At 34.8% G+C, this 16,338-nt stretch overlaps 1 protein-coding gene across 1 annotated transcript; it reads right to left on the reverse strand.

Moving 5' to 3' along the window:
• Nucleotides 1-10,386: 10,386 nt before the first annotated feature.
• Nucleotides 10,387-16,100, reverse strand: LOC117321243 (protein inturned-like). Its single transcript, XM_033875713.1, has 10 exons — nucleotides 16,023-16,100; nucleotides 15,434-15,658; nucleotides 14,973-15,022; nucleotides 14,322-14,423; nucleotides 13,805-13,887; nucleotides 13,333-13,442; nucleotides 12,985-13,076; nucleotides 12,329-12,503; nucleotides 11,319-11,470; nucleotides 10,387-10,926 (listed from the first exon to the last, which is right to left on the reverse strand). The coding sequence occupies exons 2-10, from the start codon at nucleotides 15,557-15,559 to the stop codon at nucleotides 10,824-10,826; spliced, it is 993 nt and encodes a 330-aa protein (XP_033731604.1). The 5' UTR covers nucleotides 15,560-15,658; nucleotides 16,023-16,100; the 3' UTR covers nucleotides 10,387-10,823.
• Between the last annotated feature and the right edge of the window lie 238 nt (nucleotides 16,101-16,338).

Raw genomic sequence — 16,338 nt, forward strand, 5'->3', positions numbered from 1 at the left:
GACACATGAATTTATTTACTATCTTTACAATATACTCGCCTTTCTAAGGGCATATGTATAATATATTAATTGTATCATACTGTCAACGAATTGGTAAGGGACATCATTACGCTTAACAACGAATTGGTAAGAGACATCATTACGCTAAACAAATCATCCATCTGTAATTAATATAAATAGAGGGTCTGGCTTCATTCATAGTCGAACAGAGATGTTTATTTTGACAGAAAACGTACGACATGTCAGCTACGTCCTGTAGCAGCGTCCCGCTGGGCTCCATTAGGAATTGCAAGGACAGGCATTAGTTTGATTTAGGTATATCCAAAGTACTGTTAGCTGCTATATTTCTACCTACGCTATCTTAAAATGTCAAAGTATCTTATAGTAATGACGTCATTTTGTCATAAAATTTTGTTGCAGTTTAACTAGTTTGAATAATTGCTTTTTCGTATACATGTTGAATTATATATATATATTAAGATGAAACGACACACACAGGAAAGAGAGATATAATCAATATGTGTTTTATGATCATGTTTGCAAATTAACTATATTGTGATGAACAACCTAGGCCATTTTAGCTGTAAACATACAAATGCGCATCAAATTGCACACTTTCACTAGATAAATGAAGTTACAGCGAAAGACGTTGATATGATATTGGCCATGTTTATTTCACGACATTTATATTTTTTTAACCTGCAGTACAGAACGCCAAGAAAATTAAAATATATAGAGGATATCTAACAGTGTCTTCAGTAATACCAAATATATTTCACGAGTGAGGCTAATATTTTGATATTTGTTCACGAGTGCGCAGCACGAGTGAAAAATATCAAAATATTAGCCACACGAGTGAAATATATTTGGTATTACTGAATACACTGTTAGATATTCTGTTTATTACATTTTTTATCAACGAAAAACCTACCCCGTATGCTAACTAGGCCTACAGCGATAATTTGTTAACAAAATAAGTACTTTCCCCCGTCCAGGTGCTGACATATTTGTCGGGCTTTCTGATTGGTCAATTATTTTGGTATTTTCTAATCATTAATTTGATTAGTCAAATCAGCAAAAGTGATATTTTTCACTAGTGAAAAATATCACTTTTATAGAATGAATAATTTTTGATATTTCACTGGTACATGTGTAAAAATGTAATAAAAAGACTTTTTATCAAGGAGCATTGACCTTCAATGGAATTATTACCCCGGCAAGGGGAAGGGTGGCCAAATTAGTCGCTGCTTACGGTACTAAGTGGAATACATATGTCATATGTTTCCCCTGCCCTACACGGGTGTGAGGAACACAGAGATCTCATGAATAAAATGCAATAGATATATACAAGTTAAGAGGTTGGATGATTTGTAAAGATATAGTTCCCCCAATTTGAATACCGCTATATACAGTAACCATGTTCTGTGTGCAGTCTCTCTCTCTCTCTCTCTCTCTCTCTCTCTCTCTCTCTCTCTCTCTCTCTCTCTCTCTCTCTCTCAATTTAAATATGTAAATATGACTATTTATATACCATCTTGCTGTAATGATTATGTGTAATTATATCGGGAAAGGGCTTTATATAAGTTGTATAACTTGTGCCCAATCCCTTTGTAAAGTTTAGTTACGAATAAAAATATGTTTAAATTAAATGTGTGCAGTCACCATATGACCTTCGAAATGAATTTATATTATCTGCGTTCAATAATCGTGGTTCCAGTTTCATTATGGTTCGTACATACAGTAAAATACAACCTTGTGACGGATGATTTTATGGGATGCGGTCATAATATTCGCATCAATCTGCAACAAATAGTTTACAAATATGCGTTCATCAAATCAGAATAAAGATGGTAGTCGACTGTGAAATGGCAACTGTCGGTTTTCATTTTGAAATTCATTAAATAATGTTTCTTATTATTAAGTTTAAACTTCTTTCTACCACAATAGGTGCACGTGGGTGTTATTCAACTCCCAAGGCATGGAATAATCGTTACAGTCGTTGAATTACATTCAGTTTATACCACACGTGGAATAAACTCTAAATGCGTTTTGATTGGTTGACACGGTATCCTTTGACCGGAACTATTTTTTAATCACATGGTTCAATGTAATTTGATTGGCTAACACTTGAAGGCCGGTTCACGATGTCCTGGAAATGATAACCCACAAGAAGTAGTTCGCAGTTGTTTGTTGTATTCTTGAAAATATATGAAAATAATCATCAATTTACTGCTTTGAAACAATAAACCTACTTATTGTTCTGTTATGATTTGTAATGCATTGTAATATTTCCATACATTTCCGAATTTGTCAGTTTTGCATATTAATAAGCGGCATCTTAAATAAGGTAATTTCCTTACACCACAACTGATATTTTGAACAAACGTTGACACAAAACAAGTCAATTCATCCTCATAATAGCTTTCCTGTTGTGGTAGAAACAGGTCACACAAACTCGTAGTTGTTGTAATTAAAGCTGGTTTTGTTTTAACTTTTGAAAAACAGCTAACGAGAGTGAAAGAAATGCCATATACAACAACCACTCGTTGTTAACCTCTATATACACGGAATTCAATATTTGTAGAATGTAGACATATTTTATGATGCAAATATCAATTCATTAATATATTAACCAATACCTCTCCTAATATGAAGTTATTTTCATGAATTGTTATTTGAACGCATATGAAAATTTTCTCGGCTTGGAGCTTTATGAGCTCATCAGTTTTTATGCATGATCTCTGGATAACAAATACCGCCACCATAACATCGTCTTAAGGCTGTTGACTGCACTTTCCGGCGTCGCTCGTCAACATCGTGGCGGCGTTCCCAATTACTGGGGTATGGACGCGGCCATAATCCCTAATCAACTAATGGCTGTCCATCTTTATAAGCCTTTAATGTCTAAATTATCTGCGGGAAAACGAGATATCAGCAAAACCCATTTGTTATTACGCAAGTAGAACGGTTTTGCTGAAGCGCTATTCATAACAACTGGTGCTGCTTTTGCTGACGGTATTACAATCACAAGAAAAAACGAAGATAACGACCATTATTTGCTAAAGCATATTTCTGTTATATTGAATTAAGAAATCCTTGAAAAAAACAGCCGAAGACAAATGGTGGTAACGAAACTCCTATGATATATACGCCTGATGTGTTTTAAAGTAGAGTCAACAAAATGCTTGTTACTCAAGACAACGATCTCGCTCTCACAAACGTTTAATGGATAGAGATTCGTTACGGAACAGATAGAACAAAGATGGCTATTGCACAAGGGTAATGTTATTTGAGGGTTTTGTTTCATTAGTGATGATCAAATTAATAAAGGTTTCCAGACACATTAAATGAATTGTTTTTCGATTGAATGTCTAACTTACTGCAAAGAATCGCTAGACAAAGTAGAAGAGCATTCTCGAAAGGGCCGCTGCGCTGAAGTCTTGTTAACTTTTAATTATGCTTATGCTCAGACAAAAGCTCGCATTCATTTGGTTTGAAAATGATACGCATATAGAAACGATATAGCAAATATTTAAATATACATTTTTGCTTATACACTTATAACATTTCCTTTAAAATTTCATTCTAAATCCATGTATGAATGACAACAAGGTTGTGATACCACACAATAATTTGCAACGGTCAGCATGACTAGACTTGACCACACGACCTCTGACGTAGCCATTTCTTACTTATCGAGTATTGTTACTAAAATATTGGCCTATACACGATTTGTTGTCCACTTTCAGAAGCAGACGATTTCATGTACATGTTTTATTTGCGTGACGTACGCTCAGCGATGTCATTGCATGCGTCCATTTCAATGAGATGATTTCAAGTCGAGAAAAGAAATCAACCTCTGTACCAATGTTTTGCATGCACAATTCTGCCTTTAAAGGATTGGGTAGTGTTATTGTCGATTGCATGCAGTTATACATGGATTGAATAACTGTAAAGTTTTTGTCCAATCCATCACCCAATAAGATCGACCTAGCTGCGGTTACATCATTTTATTGTTAAGATACAAAAAAAAAAAATACAAAACATTTTAAAAAATAAAGTGAATTAAATAAAAACGGACAAAAAATCATACGCATTATAACCACTGAAATGCATTAATCATACAACATTTAGTATCTTTTAACTCAAGTAATAATAAAAGTCATGCATGCGAGTTCTGACGAATCACCCATGCAGTTTGTATATCCAGAGAAAAAGATATATAGCGTCTGTTTTTATCGGCCGACCTTTGCACGGCAAAGACCCACCTACCAACACAGTACATGTACTAGTGAATTCGCTCGGTAAATTTGGTCTTCGTCTTGAGTGTCCGCCAAAGTGAGGGAGGTTATGGAAAAGTCCCCTGCAGAGACAATTCAATCTCCTTAAAATTGGTACAGTATTGTACTTAACAATCCTCTCCTTGACGTTCAGCTTTAAATTATTGTCAGAAACGACCGACTAGTCATTTGTCGCTGCAAATGTTACCGGGTGGTGTGTTACGCTGCCGTGCCCGGGTTATGACAGGTCCCCGGGGGTCTCCATTGTCTGTAGACACTTCTATAGATGACTTGGTATATCAGCTTGTTGCTGGGAATCCGTAATAGCACAATGTCCCATTTTCAGACCTTAATAGATTACTGTCCTGGTAAAAAGCCTTAGATAATGTGATGGCCATGTGTACCGATAACAGGATCATTTTAAATAACTGCACTTATAACGAAAGTTGCACGACGCTGTAATTGTCCAGCACGCATCATAGACTTTTTGCATAGATTAATAAATATGGCTGTGGTATTGTTTGAAGACCGTTAATAATTATAGGTCTTTAACAATAAACTCATTAAAATATACTTGCGTGAATTAAAAGTACACACCGGCTACATTTTGGAATTAACATCCAATTTTGTCTGAAATATCTCCCATTCTACATCGTAAACATGCACGTCATTTATAGCTAGAATACCGATATTAATTAAATGATATAATGTAAATGGTATTTCTGAGTATCTTTCAATTTTCCCCAAACTTGTTTCCGTTTTAAACTTAACCCAGAACAGTCATTATTCAGAAATTAGGCAATTATCGCCTTGCTTTCGGCAATGTACTCCTCCAACGTGTACGCGTGCTTAAATTCGTACGTGCAGTTACTGTGTAGTGCATGTACTCCTACCCCATCGTGCACGTGCGCTACGATGTAAATATCAAATCTCACTGGACATAACGCTGTCATATTCAAGTCAAAATCCCTAATTCAACTTCTTGATGGTCCGCAAGGCATCTGCAAATTGAAGTCGGCAAACCTCATTGAAAACTTCGACCAGAAAGAAACAATTTCGTGTAACATGATGATTTCAAAATGATATTGAAATAGATTAACTTAACGATTGGTTCGACTGTTGACAACCCAGTTATATACTAATGTTCTTTTCTGGCTCCAGAATTTTCCAAAGAAATGAGTTCATCTGGTTTTCAGATTAGCACTTAAGTTTCGACAGACTGTTAGCGTAAGGGCACTTCAGAATAGGTTAATATGCACAAAAGCATGGAAGCCGCAGATTCCTAGATAACCGTTTCGGGGAAATTAATCTAATTTCAACGTGAAAAACTAACTCAGAGATCAATAATTCCGGGGAAAATTGTTTTTTTTTCGGGGGCTTAGTTTAGCAAACATCGCTGATTGGTCATTATCCCAATTATTTACGATTTATCAAAAAAAAAATCTGTATATAAATGTAAACCCTACATTTCTGTAGGGGTTGTTTGTTTTTAATAGAATTTATCCTGTAAGATTGCTTCATGAAATTCCATTTTAATCTTAAGTGGTTATCATCTTCTTAAAGTAAATTCGGCTCCCGTTCTAGGAAACACATTTTATGCAATTACAAGCCAACATAGCTAGTTTATACCGTACAATACACGATGATGTGTCAGTATACACAATCCTTACGTACAGATTTGGCGTACTTTTGGATGAAATATTCCATTATTCTGCCAAATTTAACAGTTCAAACCTAATCCGTTTTATTGTCAGTTTATTAAATCATTTAAAATGTTTGTCAGATTTATAAGTTTTCAATTAGAAATCTGTAATCTCGCATACTTGCACTTTTCTTTCGGGAATATTGGAATCAATTACCTGTCTGAAAGCCATTAAAATGAAATTGTCAGACAACTATCGTTTTTTCTGGCGTTAATAGGTAACGAGGATAAAGAGGGATATTATTTTTGATAGTGAAAGTACATTTTATCCTACACACACGCCAGCACCTTCAGCGCAAGATTTCTGGTAGTGTCACCAAGTGAAAATGTCTCTATTTGTTCATCAGTGCTTAAGTCATGTGTGGTAAGTTGTAACTGGTGTAGAACTCACCATCAATACACTAAGGTCACATGAGGATAATACGAGTCTACTTCAGGGTCATTTTATAAGGTTATTTCACTGAGAAATGCCATGACGAGTTAGTGTTGGTACACAGGGGCCTCACAATTTGTTACAGTCTACGTGTATTTGGAACTTCCTTATAGTGTGTATATAGCACAGACGTTTAGCGGGGCTTGATTAAGATTTGGTGAAAATGACAACCCCGGTGTTCATGTATTAACGTGTAGATGGGTGGAAAGCATTTTGTGACGGAAAATCAAAACCCACCTACGTTTCTCGATGAAAAAAAGCAAAAACAAACAAAACATATTTCTGTTTGGTGTAGAAAAACAAATTCTTATGGTCGTTGAAAATATCGATAAAAGTGTCATTTTTACCGAGCCTAGCTTCAAAATACACTGTATGTCTGAAAAATATGCTATACACACTAGAGACATTCAAAATAAATGTAGACTGTAACAAGTTCTCAGGTCCCTGTGTGTTCGCGTAGATATGGTGTCTAATTATGTTGTAGGTTCCTCAAAGTACAGATATAGTTTCGCCAGATGTACAGTAATTTTACACCTAAAGCAAGAGAACATCAACATGTAAACGAAACAATTAACAAACAAACTAGAGATTGTTTGTTTGTGAACGATAGAAACCCAACCCTACCCCCTTCCCAACTCCCTTAGGTAGCAGTTTACAGTAAACGCGACCCAATCTGAAAAAAATAAGGCACATATTTTGAATAAGAAAACATAGCCAGTTAATCCTGCATATATCTAAACAATAGTATAATCTGCTTTTTCTTTTCTTTAAATACAGTGTAAAAGTCATATTTGAAAAATTCACCAAAAATACAATCAATGACTATGAAAGAGCATCAGAATAAGATGTGTTTGGGTATGTATGTGTTCGATCTTTTGCAATTTTTACTGTACTTACACTTGTATTTATGCATGTATATATATTTGTAATCTATAACCATTTGCAATTATAATACATTTGTGAATATCATAGGAACAAATCTAAAATTCTAGACAATAATGCAAAATATCATGATTTGTGGCCCAAATGACACCATTACCTACAATGTTTTTTTTTTTTATCTGAAACCTTTTTTTTTATTCAAACATCTCCACCCCAATATGTTCATCATTAGGATTATCTGCAATATCTTACCTGGTCTCTGCTACGTACCATTTTTGCTGCAAGTAAAGCTATGTAGCTTTTAGTTTTTCATGTGTACCCCACTTTCGAAAATCCGGAAATTCGTAATTTCGGACCAATATTTTTTTTCTCTCCTTTTTTAAACAAAAAATGTGAAGTTTGTATATTGGTATACATTTATTTACTGATCTATTCATGTTTTAGGCATATCATAGTAATAGTTATATGCAAAATCACAACCCATGACCAAGCTATCCTACAGTGGTCTACTGCCCTACTAGACATTATTATTATTTTTTTTTTTTGCACTCAATTGACCGTTGACCTTTATGTCAAGGTCGCGTTGCACTTCGTCAGTGGGATGAAAGATATACAGCAACTCATGGCACAGACAAAATTTGTACTCATTTGGCCTTTGACCTTGAGGTCAAGGTCACTATGATCCGATAATGGAACAATGCACTTCCTCAGTGAGTGAATAAGGTTAATGGTTTACAAGATATCGCCAAGACAACAATTATTTGATAAAAAAAAGAAAAAGTTTAAAAACTGCATTTTTTTACCTAAAGGTCAAGGTCATAGTGACATAGCTGCAATGCACTGACATCAGTGAAGCAAGTATGCTCTAAATTCCATCAGAATGTCTTCAATGGCTTAGACGTTATGGCCCGACAAGAAATTATTTGAAAATTTAAACTTATTTGACCTTTGACCTTGAGCTCAAGGCTACAGTGACCTCAAGGAAATGCACAGCACATTGGCTTCAGGTGTTAAGTATCCTCCAAATCTCATCAACATGTCTTCGAATGATCAATTAAAATTATGACGTTAAACTATTTTGTGTATGTGTCAGCTGTCTTTTTCCTAACCCGTGTGTGATCAATGTATCCCTGGTAACCACTGGATCTCCCTGTGAAGTATGTGAGAATACATCAATACTCCTGATTTTTTAAAGTTTTTAGAATTTCTATAAATATTGCATTTTCAGTTTTGTGCTTACTTATTTAACTGATGTCAAACATTAATTACCCCGGTACTTAAAATCCTGAAACAAGTCCTTGTGATCCAATGTTGTGTGAAAATGAAATCTGATATCTAGAAATATTTTTAAAACATTCATTATAGAAAAGTAAAAATTAAACTTTAAACATCTGTCAAACTCAATGTTTATGTTAAACCACAAATTCTGAAATTGAGACAGAAAACTAATAAAAAAATATTTCCTTTTTTAACTGTTTTTTGTTCTCTTGTTTAATTTTGTTTCAGATTTCGTGAAGAGGTATCGGGTATAATCACCGTTCCTAATGGAAGCCTTTTTGGAAACAAGAACAGCAACCTGATTACAATTATCATTCCATGGCTTCGTTTAAGTCATTAGCGGATGATTTGTATCAAATTGCAAGAATAACAACAAGAAACATGTTTGATTTTTAACATTCAACTTGATCGGTTTATTCAAAACATATATGTATATAACAAAATTATCAATAATTTGATTTGAACAAAGTATTACTTATACATAGATACACTTTATATATATTTGACTAGAATAATATCACGTAACCTGATAATAAAATATTGATTCTGAGTAAACACTGTACAACAAAAGGCATTATCTATAACAATATACTGTAAAATAATAATTTTTAGTGGGAAGTTCATTTTCCTTGATTTTATTGGTACTCTTATTTAACAAACTTGTATGTCTATGAATTTCTAAACTGTTTAATTTGACATCTCTTTTTTTAATTTGATGAGTTCCTACTAGGTACAATTAATCGATTAAGTCAAGTGCCAACAATTTAATTGCACAAAATTTGAACCCCATGAAAATATATCATTTTTCAGTACTGCACTTACTAAGGGTAACACGATGTAAATAAATTTGCCAACTTGACAATTAAAATACCACAAAGTATACTCAGGTAGCTATTCCTTTGATTGCGAGTATCTGAAAGGCCGACACAGATTTTTAAAATGTCAAACGATGTGACCAATGTATACCTAGCCTACACCCCCTCAGGTGCTTGGGATGGATTGCAGTCAAAATTAACGAGGACTGTGGTATCATTGTAGAAGGGAACATCAGAGAGATTGTAATAATGAGCTTAATTTATATAATTAAAGACCTGTACTTGTTCTGGAGATATTACATACATCACTGGTCTGTTTTGAATACATAACCATGTCATAATTAATCTTAAAACACATGTATAGTTACATGATCGTCAACTCATTAATGTGTGCATGTACATGCCTTCACACGATTGTCTATATACAGTCAAAAAAAATATCGGCTTTCTCAAAACTTATCTGTCCTATAGGGAAACTGATTTGATAAGTTTCACATGCTTTGACATTATATATATATTGAGCAATGCGATGAACAGAATCTTAAACTCATGTCACTCTAATATGGAATTCATTAAAGTCATCAGATAATCTAATATTGAAAAACCAACTTTCTACCACAATACCCCGTGTTATTCAACTCTCAGACCATCAGTTAATCATTACAGCTGTTGATTAACAATCTGTTTATACCACACGTGGTATAAACTCTGTACGCATTTCGATTGGCTAACACGGTGAACTTTGACCCAAGCTGCAATTGTTATTGACGTCATCAATAATCTAATGACGTCACATCATCGGGTCCCGGACATCACTGGTACACTTTATTTGCATACGCGAAATTATACTTGGCCACGTTTCCCTTTGATTCAAGCCGATATTATTGTGGTAGAAACAGGTCACACGACTCGAAATTGTTGGATATGGAATTTATTTCACACTCGTAAGTTATTTTTTAAAAGTTGCAAAAAACACTCGCTAAAGCTCGTGTCTTTTGTAACTTTTAAAAAATAACTTACTCGTGTGAAATAAATTCCATATCCAACAACCACTCGTTGTGTAACCTCTATTTAACCAGTAAGCTAGAGGCTCGGCCTATATTAAATCAATGTACTTGTTGCATAAATTTCATATTACATTATAAACCTAAATGTGATATTCTCTATGTAACTATCAGATTTCCACATATTAATAGTTGAGAGCACAGGGAACGATAGCAAATTACCAACCTGCACAAAATAGACGTCAATGTTTTCTTATTATGTTGATTAAGGTCCGTAATTTGCTACCAATGCCTGTGATTGAGGGATACAAAAACTTAAGTGCAATATTTTTCTTTGACATGGTACATATATATATCTTTGTCAAGGTTAACAGAAAAGTCTGACTAGTTCATAATGCTGCTGGTATATCGTCATCTTCATCATCTGTTTTAGACTTTGAGGCCGAATCCCATTCGGAAGGCCAACTCCACCAAGTTTTGAGGGGTGCCATCCTTGAAGCACACATAAAGCTCTGTCTTGGATCTTTGACGACTGAAATGAAAAATTGTGTTAAAACAACAAATTCATAACAATCCAAGTAATTCGTTAATATTTAAGGACATAATAAGTTAGGTAAAAAGTCAAGAGTGTTAGAAGTTCAAAATCTTTCTGCTTCTATATGAATAAGGAAATCTTAACAATTTTATTATTGCAACATCATTAGATGAAGGGAAATTCACTTGAGTATTATCATCTTTAGAATATAAAAACAAAACGTTATCTCTTATTTTACTGAGGGAAAAGTTTCAAACTTGGAAAAACTTTACTCTACATTGCCATGTTTAATGACTGCTATCATATTGTGAGGTTCATGTAGGCCCTTTATGCCTCTTGTCTGTCTAGAAGTAACTGGACAAATAACTTATTGTTTTATAATTACTTACCCAACCACCCAGTATGATTCTTGAACTTTTTGATCTGCATCAGACTGAGGCACATGAAACAAGACCCCTTCCTCACGGAGGTGATAGAAGCTAGGATCGGGATGGGACGGCATACGATAGTCATTCTCACACTCATCTCTCTTCGTGTTTTTCTGAAAAATTAATAAGTACAAACATCAAAGTCCATAAATTCTGAGTATAAAACCTGATGATTTTAAGACACAGTTAAGAAAAACATGGCAGTATTAAACTCTAAAAGTTCTTGGGACATTTCCATAAGTTTACAACAATCCCTCAACCCCAGATATATACAGATTTGTAACTCCACTCCCTCATCACAAAAGACTTAATACCTACTGTGTACTTTGACTCTGTTTGTATGTTTGCTGGATTAATTGCCCCGTGAACAACCAGAGTCATTTTGAGGTGGGGTCTCCTTGAAGAAGTTGGCGACTACCTCACTGAACAACATACATTTGTACCAGAGGCCTGTTGCATGACACCCAGAGTTTTTAAGATAAAATGTGTATTGCCCAATGACAGAACTACAGCAGCACATTTCTCAGGTCCCCACAAAACAGAAACCAAGGGGATAGAACCATGCACGCCAGACCTTCACCCAAGGTTACGTGGCTGACGCTCTAACCAACTGAACTATTGTGGCTCCTTGGTAAGAAACACAAAGGGTTAAAGCTTTTTAGATATGGGACATCACTTCAATACTGAAGGCACTCTCTCATTAAAGAACAAATAAAGGTCCATAACTCTTATAAAGGAGACAGACATGTAAGCTATAGGCAGGTGCATCTTTGTCACAAAGAATGTTTCTTCTCCAAGAAATTGAAAGCAAGTTTCTCAAAAAAATGTTGATTGAAAGCAAGCTTTTCAAAAAAAATGTTGAAGTTTACGAAACATGTATTGAATCTTAAAATTACTTTCGTATCTTAATATTCCCTTTTTGAAAGATTGAAAACTGATAATTAAAAGTATCTAGGCATGCAGATGTTTACCTTTCGATATCTGTACCTATCAAACATGTGTTTGATCTGGGTACAGCAGAGGTGAAAATTGTGTGTGATGTCCTTCTCAAGCTCGTGTGTCCCTAATGTGGGGTTTACAAAAACCCCATCAATCTTGTCGATGTGTAGAAAGTGGAGAAGGCAGTTCTCGGCACCAACAGTCAATCTGTCACAGAATTATAAACGTTTATTAAATCTTAATTCATGTTTATGTCATTAATGTTATAATAACTAAAATTAATTTATTCAAATGTTCAAGCCCCGCTAAAAGTAGTAACAGTGACCTTGACCCAAAATCCCTTAAACTTTATATTTTCCTAGATATTATGGTCCTTTATCATTGTGTGAATCCCTCAAGGAATGAAGCCCCTCGAGTACTGAAAAACTTCAGCATTACATACATGCGTACAAGACGAATGGACAGGAAACCTATAGTCCCCCCGGTTAAACTGGTAGGGGACATAGAAAGGGTATTAACCCTAGTTAAATGGAATAGGATATATTCTCTCCATGCATCCAAAGATGTAGAAGTCTTAGTCTATCGCTTACAATAAAATGGAAGGAATATTTTCAATGGAAACTTGGAAAAATGAAGCTTGTATACTTTAGGCAGGATGAAATACACAATTTTTTATTTGATTTTTTACTTTATTTTCTTGTTCTTTAGATCATCCTGTGCCAATTCGTTGCTATGACTGTAGTCGACATGGAAAAGGCGCATCTTGGTAGGTGTTCCTTTCTGTAATGAATCCAGCAAAACATCACAATTTCTTCCAGTACAAGTATAATGTAAAGATTTTTTAAAAAACCCGACCGATTTTATATCATGATATTGACATAAAAAAACAGCCTATTTCTTTTCATAAGATAATAATATTCCTGTATTCATGCAAGTTCAATTCTTTGCCTTGGTAGTTATAATCACACATGTTTTATACAGATTTAAACATATAAATCGTCCAGGTTTTTCAATTTAATGTCCAGATCATTGTTACCTTGACAATGCTTCCGCCACTGGAGTTACTGGCTGATGAGCCATCGGAGTGGAAGGAATCTTTCCTCGTGAGCGTGTGTGTCTGTCTCCTAAGGGAGCTGGGAAAGTCACCTGGCGGACACAAGCAAAGCAAATATATATGAAATACAGAAGTTTGAAATTGATATAACATTACAATTTAATGAAATGATGATTTTTTTTTTTCAAAACAACAATGTCACAAAATTACATGTTTTGTCATCCCGATTTTGACTCTTTTAAGTTGGTACAGGATGTCAGTCCTACAATTCACATTAAAATTGAAACAGATCTACATACATAATCCTGTTGACTAGATGTAGTACATTGAAGCAATATTAAAAAGTAAAAAACATTTATCAGGCTTCTCTAATTTCATTATAACAAGACAAAATACAAATCTTTGATCTTGGCATTAAAGTTCTAGATGTTTCTCTTGTCTACATTATCTTTACCTGTGGTGTTCTTGGAGGGAGAGGTAGGTGGCAGAGAGTTATTCCCCCTTGGACACATCAGCGTCTGAACTGGACTGCTGTAACTTAAAATAGAAGATATCACATAAGAACTACAAGAGGCAACTGTGAACTTAACAGCTCACCATGGCTATCAGCTCACCATGGCTATCTTGTTTAGCAGCAACACTGACTAGTATATATATCTCTTGGAAATTATCATCTAATCCTAACTTAATTACAAACTGATTTTAAATCAGGAATACAAGATTAGTTGATCAATTTTTAACAAAAGGGCATGCATCCCTAAGAGAGAAGACTGGAAATGTGCAGAGATGCATCATATCATAGAGCAGTTTATAAGAAAGTTTCATTAAAATCAAAACACTAGCTCAGATGTAACAAACTGTACGTATCCCGACAAGTTTCAGAGGATAGAATTTAAATAGACAGATAAGCTGACCCCAGTATATGTTGATTGCATAGTATAATAATAATGAATGAGAGCAAACAAACTGACCTCGTATCACAGTGGGCAGGTAAGCCGAGAGCAACAATCTGCATCAGTGTGGCCCTACACTGGTCGATGTAAAATGGATCAGGCATACAAAGGGCAGGTAATCTGAATAATAACAAAAGATAAATGATTATAGTTAATATTCAATTTTGAAAATAAAAAAAAACAAAACAAATAAAAACCCACTTTATATTGACACAAAACTGAAAGAGATAATAATTACATGCGGTGATTATAACATTATACAATAAATGATAATTTTGAAGGACAAAAAAAAAGAGAAAATGTCTGTAAGATATTATTACCCCCGCTACCACTTGACACCCAGAAACCTCAGCAGTTCCTGAGATTAACTAGTCACATTGCATCAGGACGGCACTGGATGGACATGGGTAACACTATACGCTGAGTACAATATCATAACTTTCTAGATCGAATGTTGGATGAAAATTGTAAGAAGATTTGTCAAGACAAGGTTCTGTCGACAAACACAAGGGGAGGGGCTTAACTGCCGTATACCATTACCGAATGGAGGCAAACAGTTTTTGTCTACCAGCACCTATACCCCAATTTTATGTGGGGTGAAAGCAGAAATAAGAGGGGTGTTAGACTTATGAAAAATGATAAGGGGGAGATAATCCTCATAACACTTACTTTGTTGTACATCCTCCAGCCTCCAACAACACACAAAGCAGGCTATGTTTCTGTAAACAAATTAATTTAAATCGTGTTAAAATCCATTCCATTTACTTGTTCAACATTAAAATGACATAAGTAAGACCCTTAGAGCTATTCCAATAAAATACCTACCTGACCCCAGTACTCCACATTAAATCACTTCTATCCATGGTTGGATTGCCTTCCTATGTAATTTATTAAATAAATTCTATAGGTGGTACCTCTTAACCAAACCTGGAGTCCTGTGGTGGGGTAGATATTTTACTGGAAAAGGCCTTACTTCATTAAAAGCATGTGGAAAATGCTACAGAAGTATGAACATCAATATCTTGTAAACTGTACTTGTCCTCCTCAAGGACGAGAACAAAAGTGGTAACTATTTTCTGATTTACTATGACATGACAGACGTATTTCTAACAGTAGTGCATGGTACTTACGTAACCTACGATGAGCCAAAACCAGCGAGCCGTGACTGGTTCCGAGTAACCAAACATCTGCTCTTCACCTAGGTCGTACCACTGACGCGTCGGGTGAACTTCCCGCCAGACAACGAGTTGATCCATTCCACCACGGCCACTTAATGTCAATAAGTTATGGTAGCGTAGGTAGAGGTGAAGGTCACAGAGGTCATTCTTTGGTAAGTGATTGCACAACAACTGGGCCTGGTAAATAAAGAATATTTTAATGAGTTTCACAGGGATTCAAATTAAACCCTTACATTTTCACGATTTTGATTATTCCTTCCATAACCGGTATTTGTGACACTTTTTAAAAAGGTCTGACTATGGAAAGACAAAAAACTGTTTGTTATTGGAATAAATATGAACCGTTGTACAATGCAGCATTGTGATCAATTGTTCTAAAAATAGCAATTATTTTTCTTAATATACATGTATATTTCTAAATAATTAATATTTTGAGTGTTGTGGAATTATCTTTCCCTATTTCATCAAAAACAGTTCTTTTGATATTTTTCTGATTCCTTCATATATAGGGACTATTTCCTAAGAAAAGGTTTCCACATACCCTGTAAAACAAACAGGACCCTAGGATAGTATAGGATCTTCTACATCCATAGAAACTGTCCGACTGGAAAACAGAGCATAAAGTATCACATATGTTCATAAATGTATCAACAACCATTAAGTTGAAAAACAGAAATCTCAAGTGACAACAGCTTAAGATACTTATTTCAAAGGACCTGTTGCAGCTATATAGTGATTTTGGCCCACAGAGCTTTTTCATTAAAAATGATTGATTCATCAAATATGATAAATTCCTCATAACTTTTCGACATTTGGAAACCATTTTCTCATTTGGCCAACAGGTGGCGCTTCAGTCA

Source organism: Pecten maximus, unplaced genomic scaffold (genome assembly GCF_902652985.1).
Source record: "Pecten maximus unplaced genomic scaffold, xPecMax1.1, whole genome shotgun sequence".
Taxonomy (NCBI): domain Eukaryota; kingdom Metazoa; phylum Mollusca; class Bivalvia; order Pectinida; family Pectinidae; genus Pecten; species Pecten maximus.

What these genes read in the sequence shown, in the direction of transcription:
- LOC117321243 (XM_033875713.1), bottom strand. Translation starts at nt 15,559, where the DNA reads ATGGATCAACTCGTTGTCTGGCGGGAAGTTCACCCGACGCGTCAGTGG. An exon ending in TTTGGCTCATCGTAGGTTAC is followed by an intron (nt 15,023 to 15,433) that starts GTAAGTACCATG and finishes ATTTGTTTACAG; the next exon opens with AAACATAGCCTGCTTTGTGT. An exon ending in GAATCATACTGGGTGGTTGG is followed by an intron (nt 10,927 to 11,318) that starts GTAAGTAATTAT and finishes TTTTCATTTCAG; the next exon opens with TCGTCAAAGATCCAAGACAG.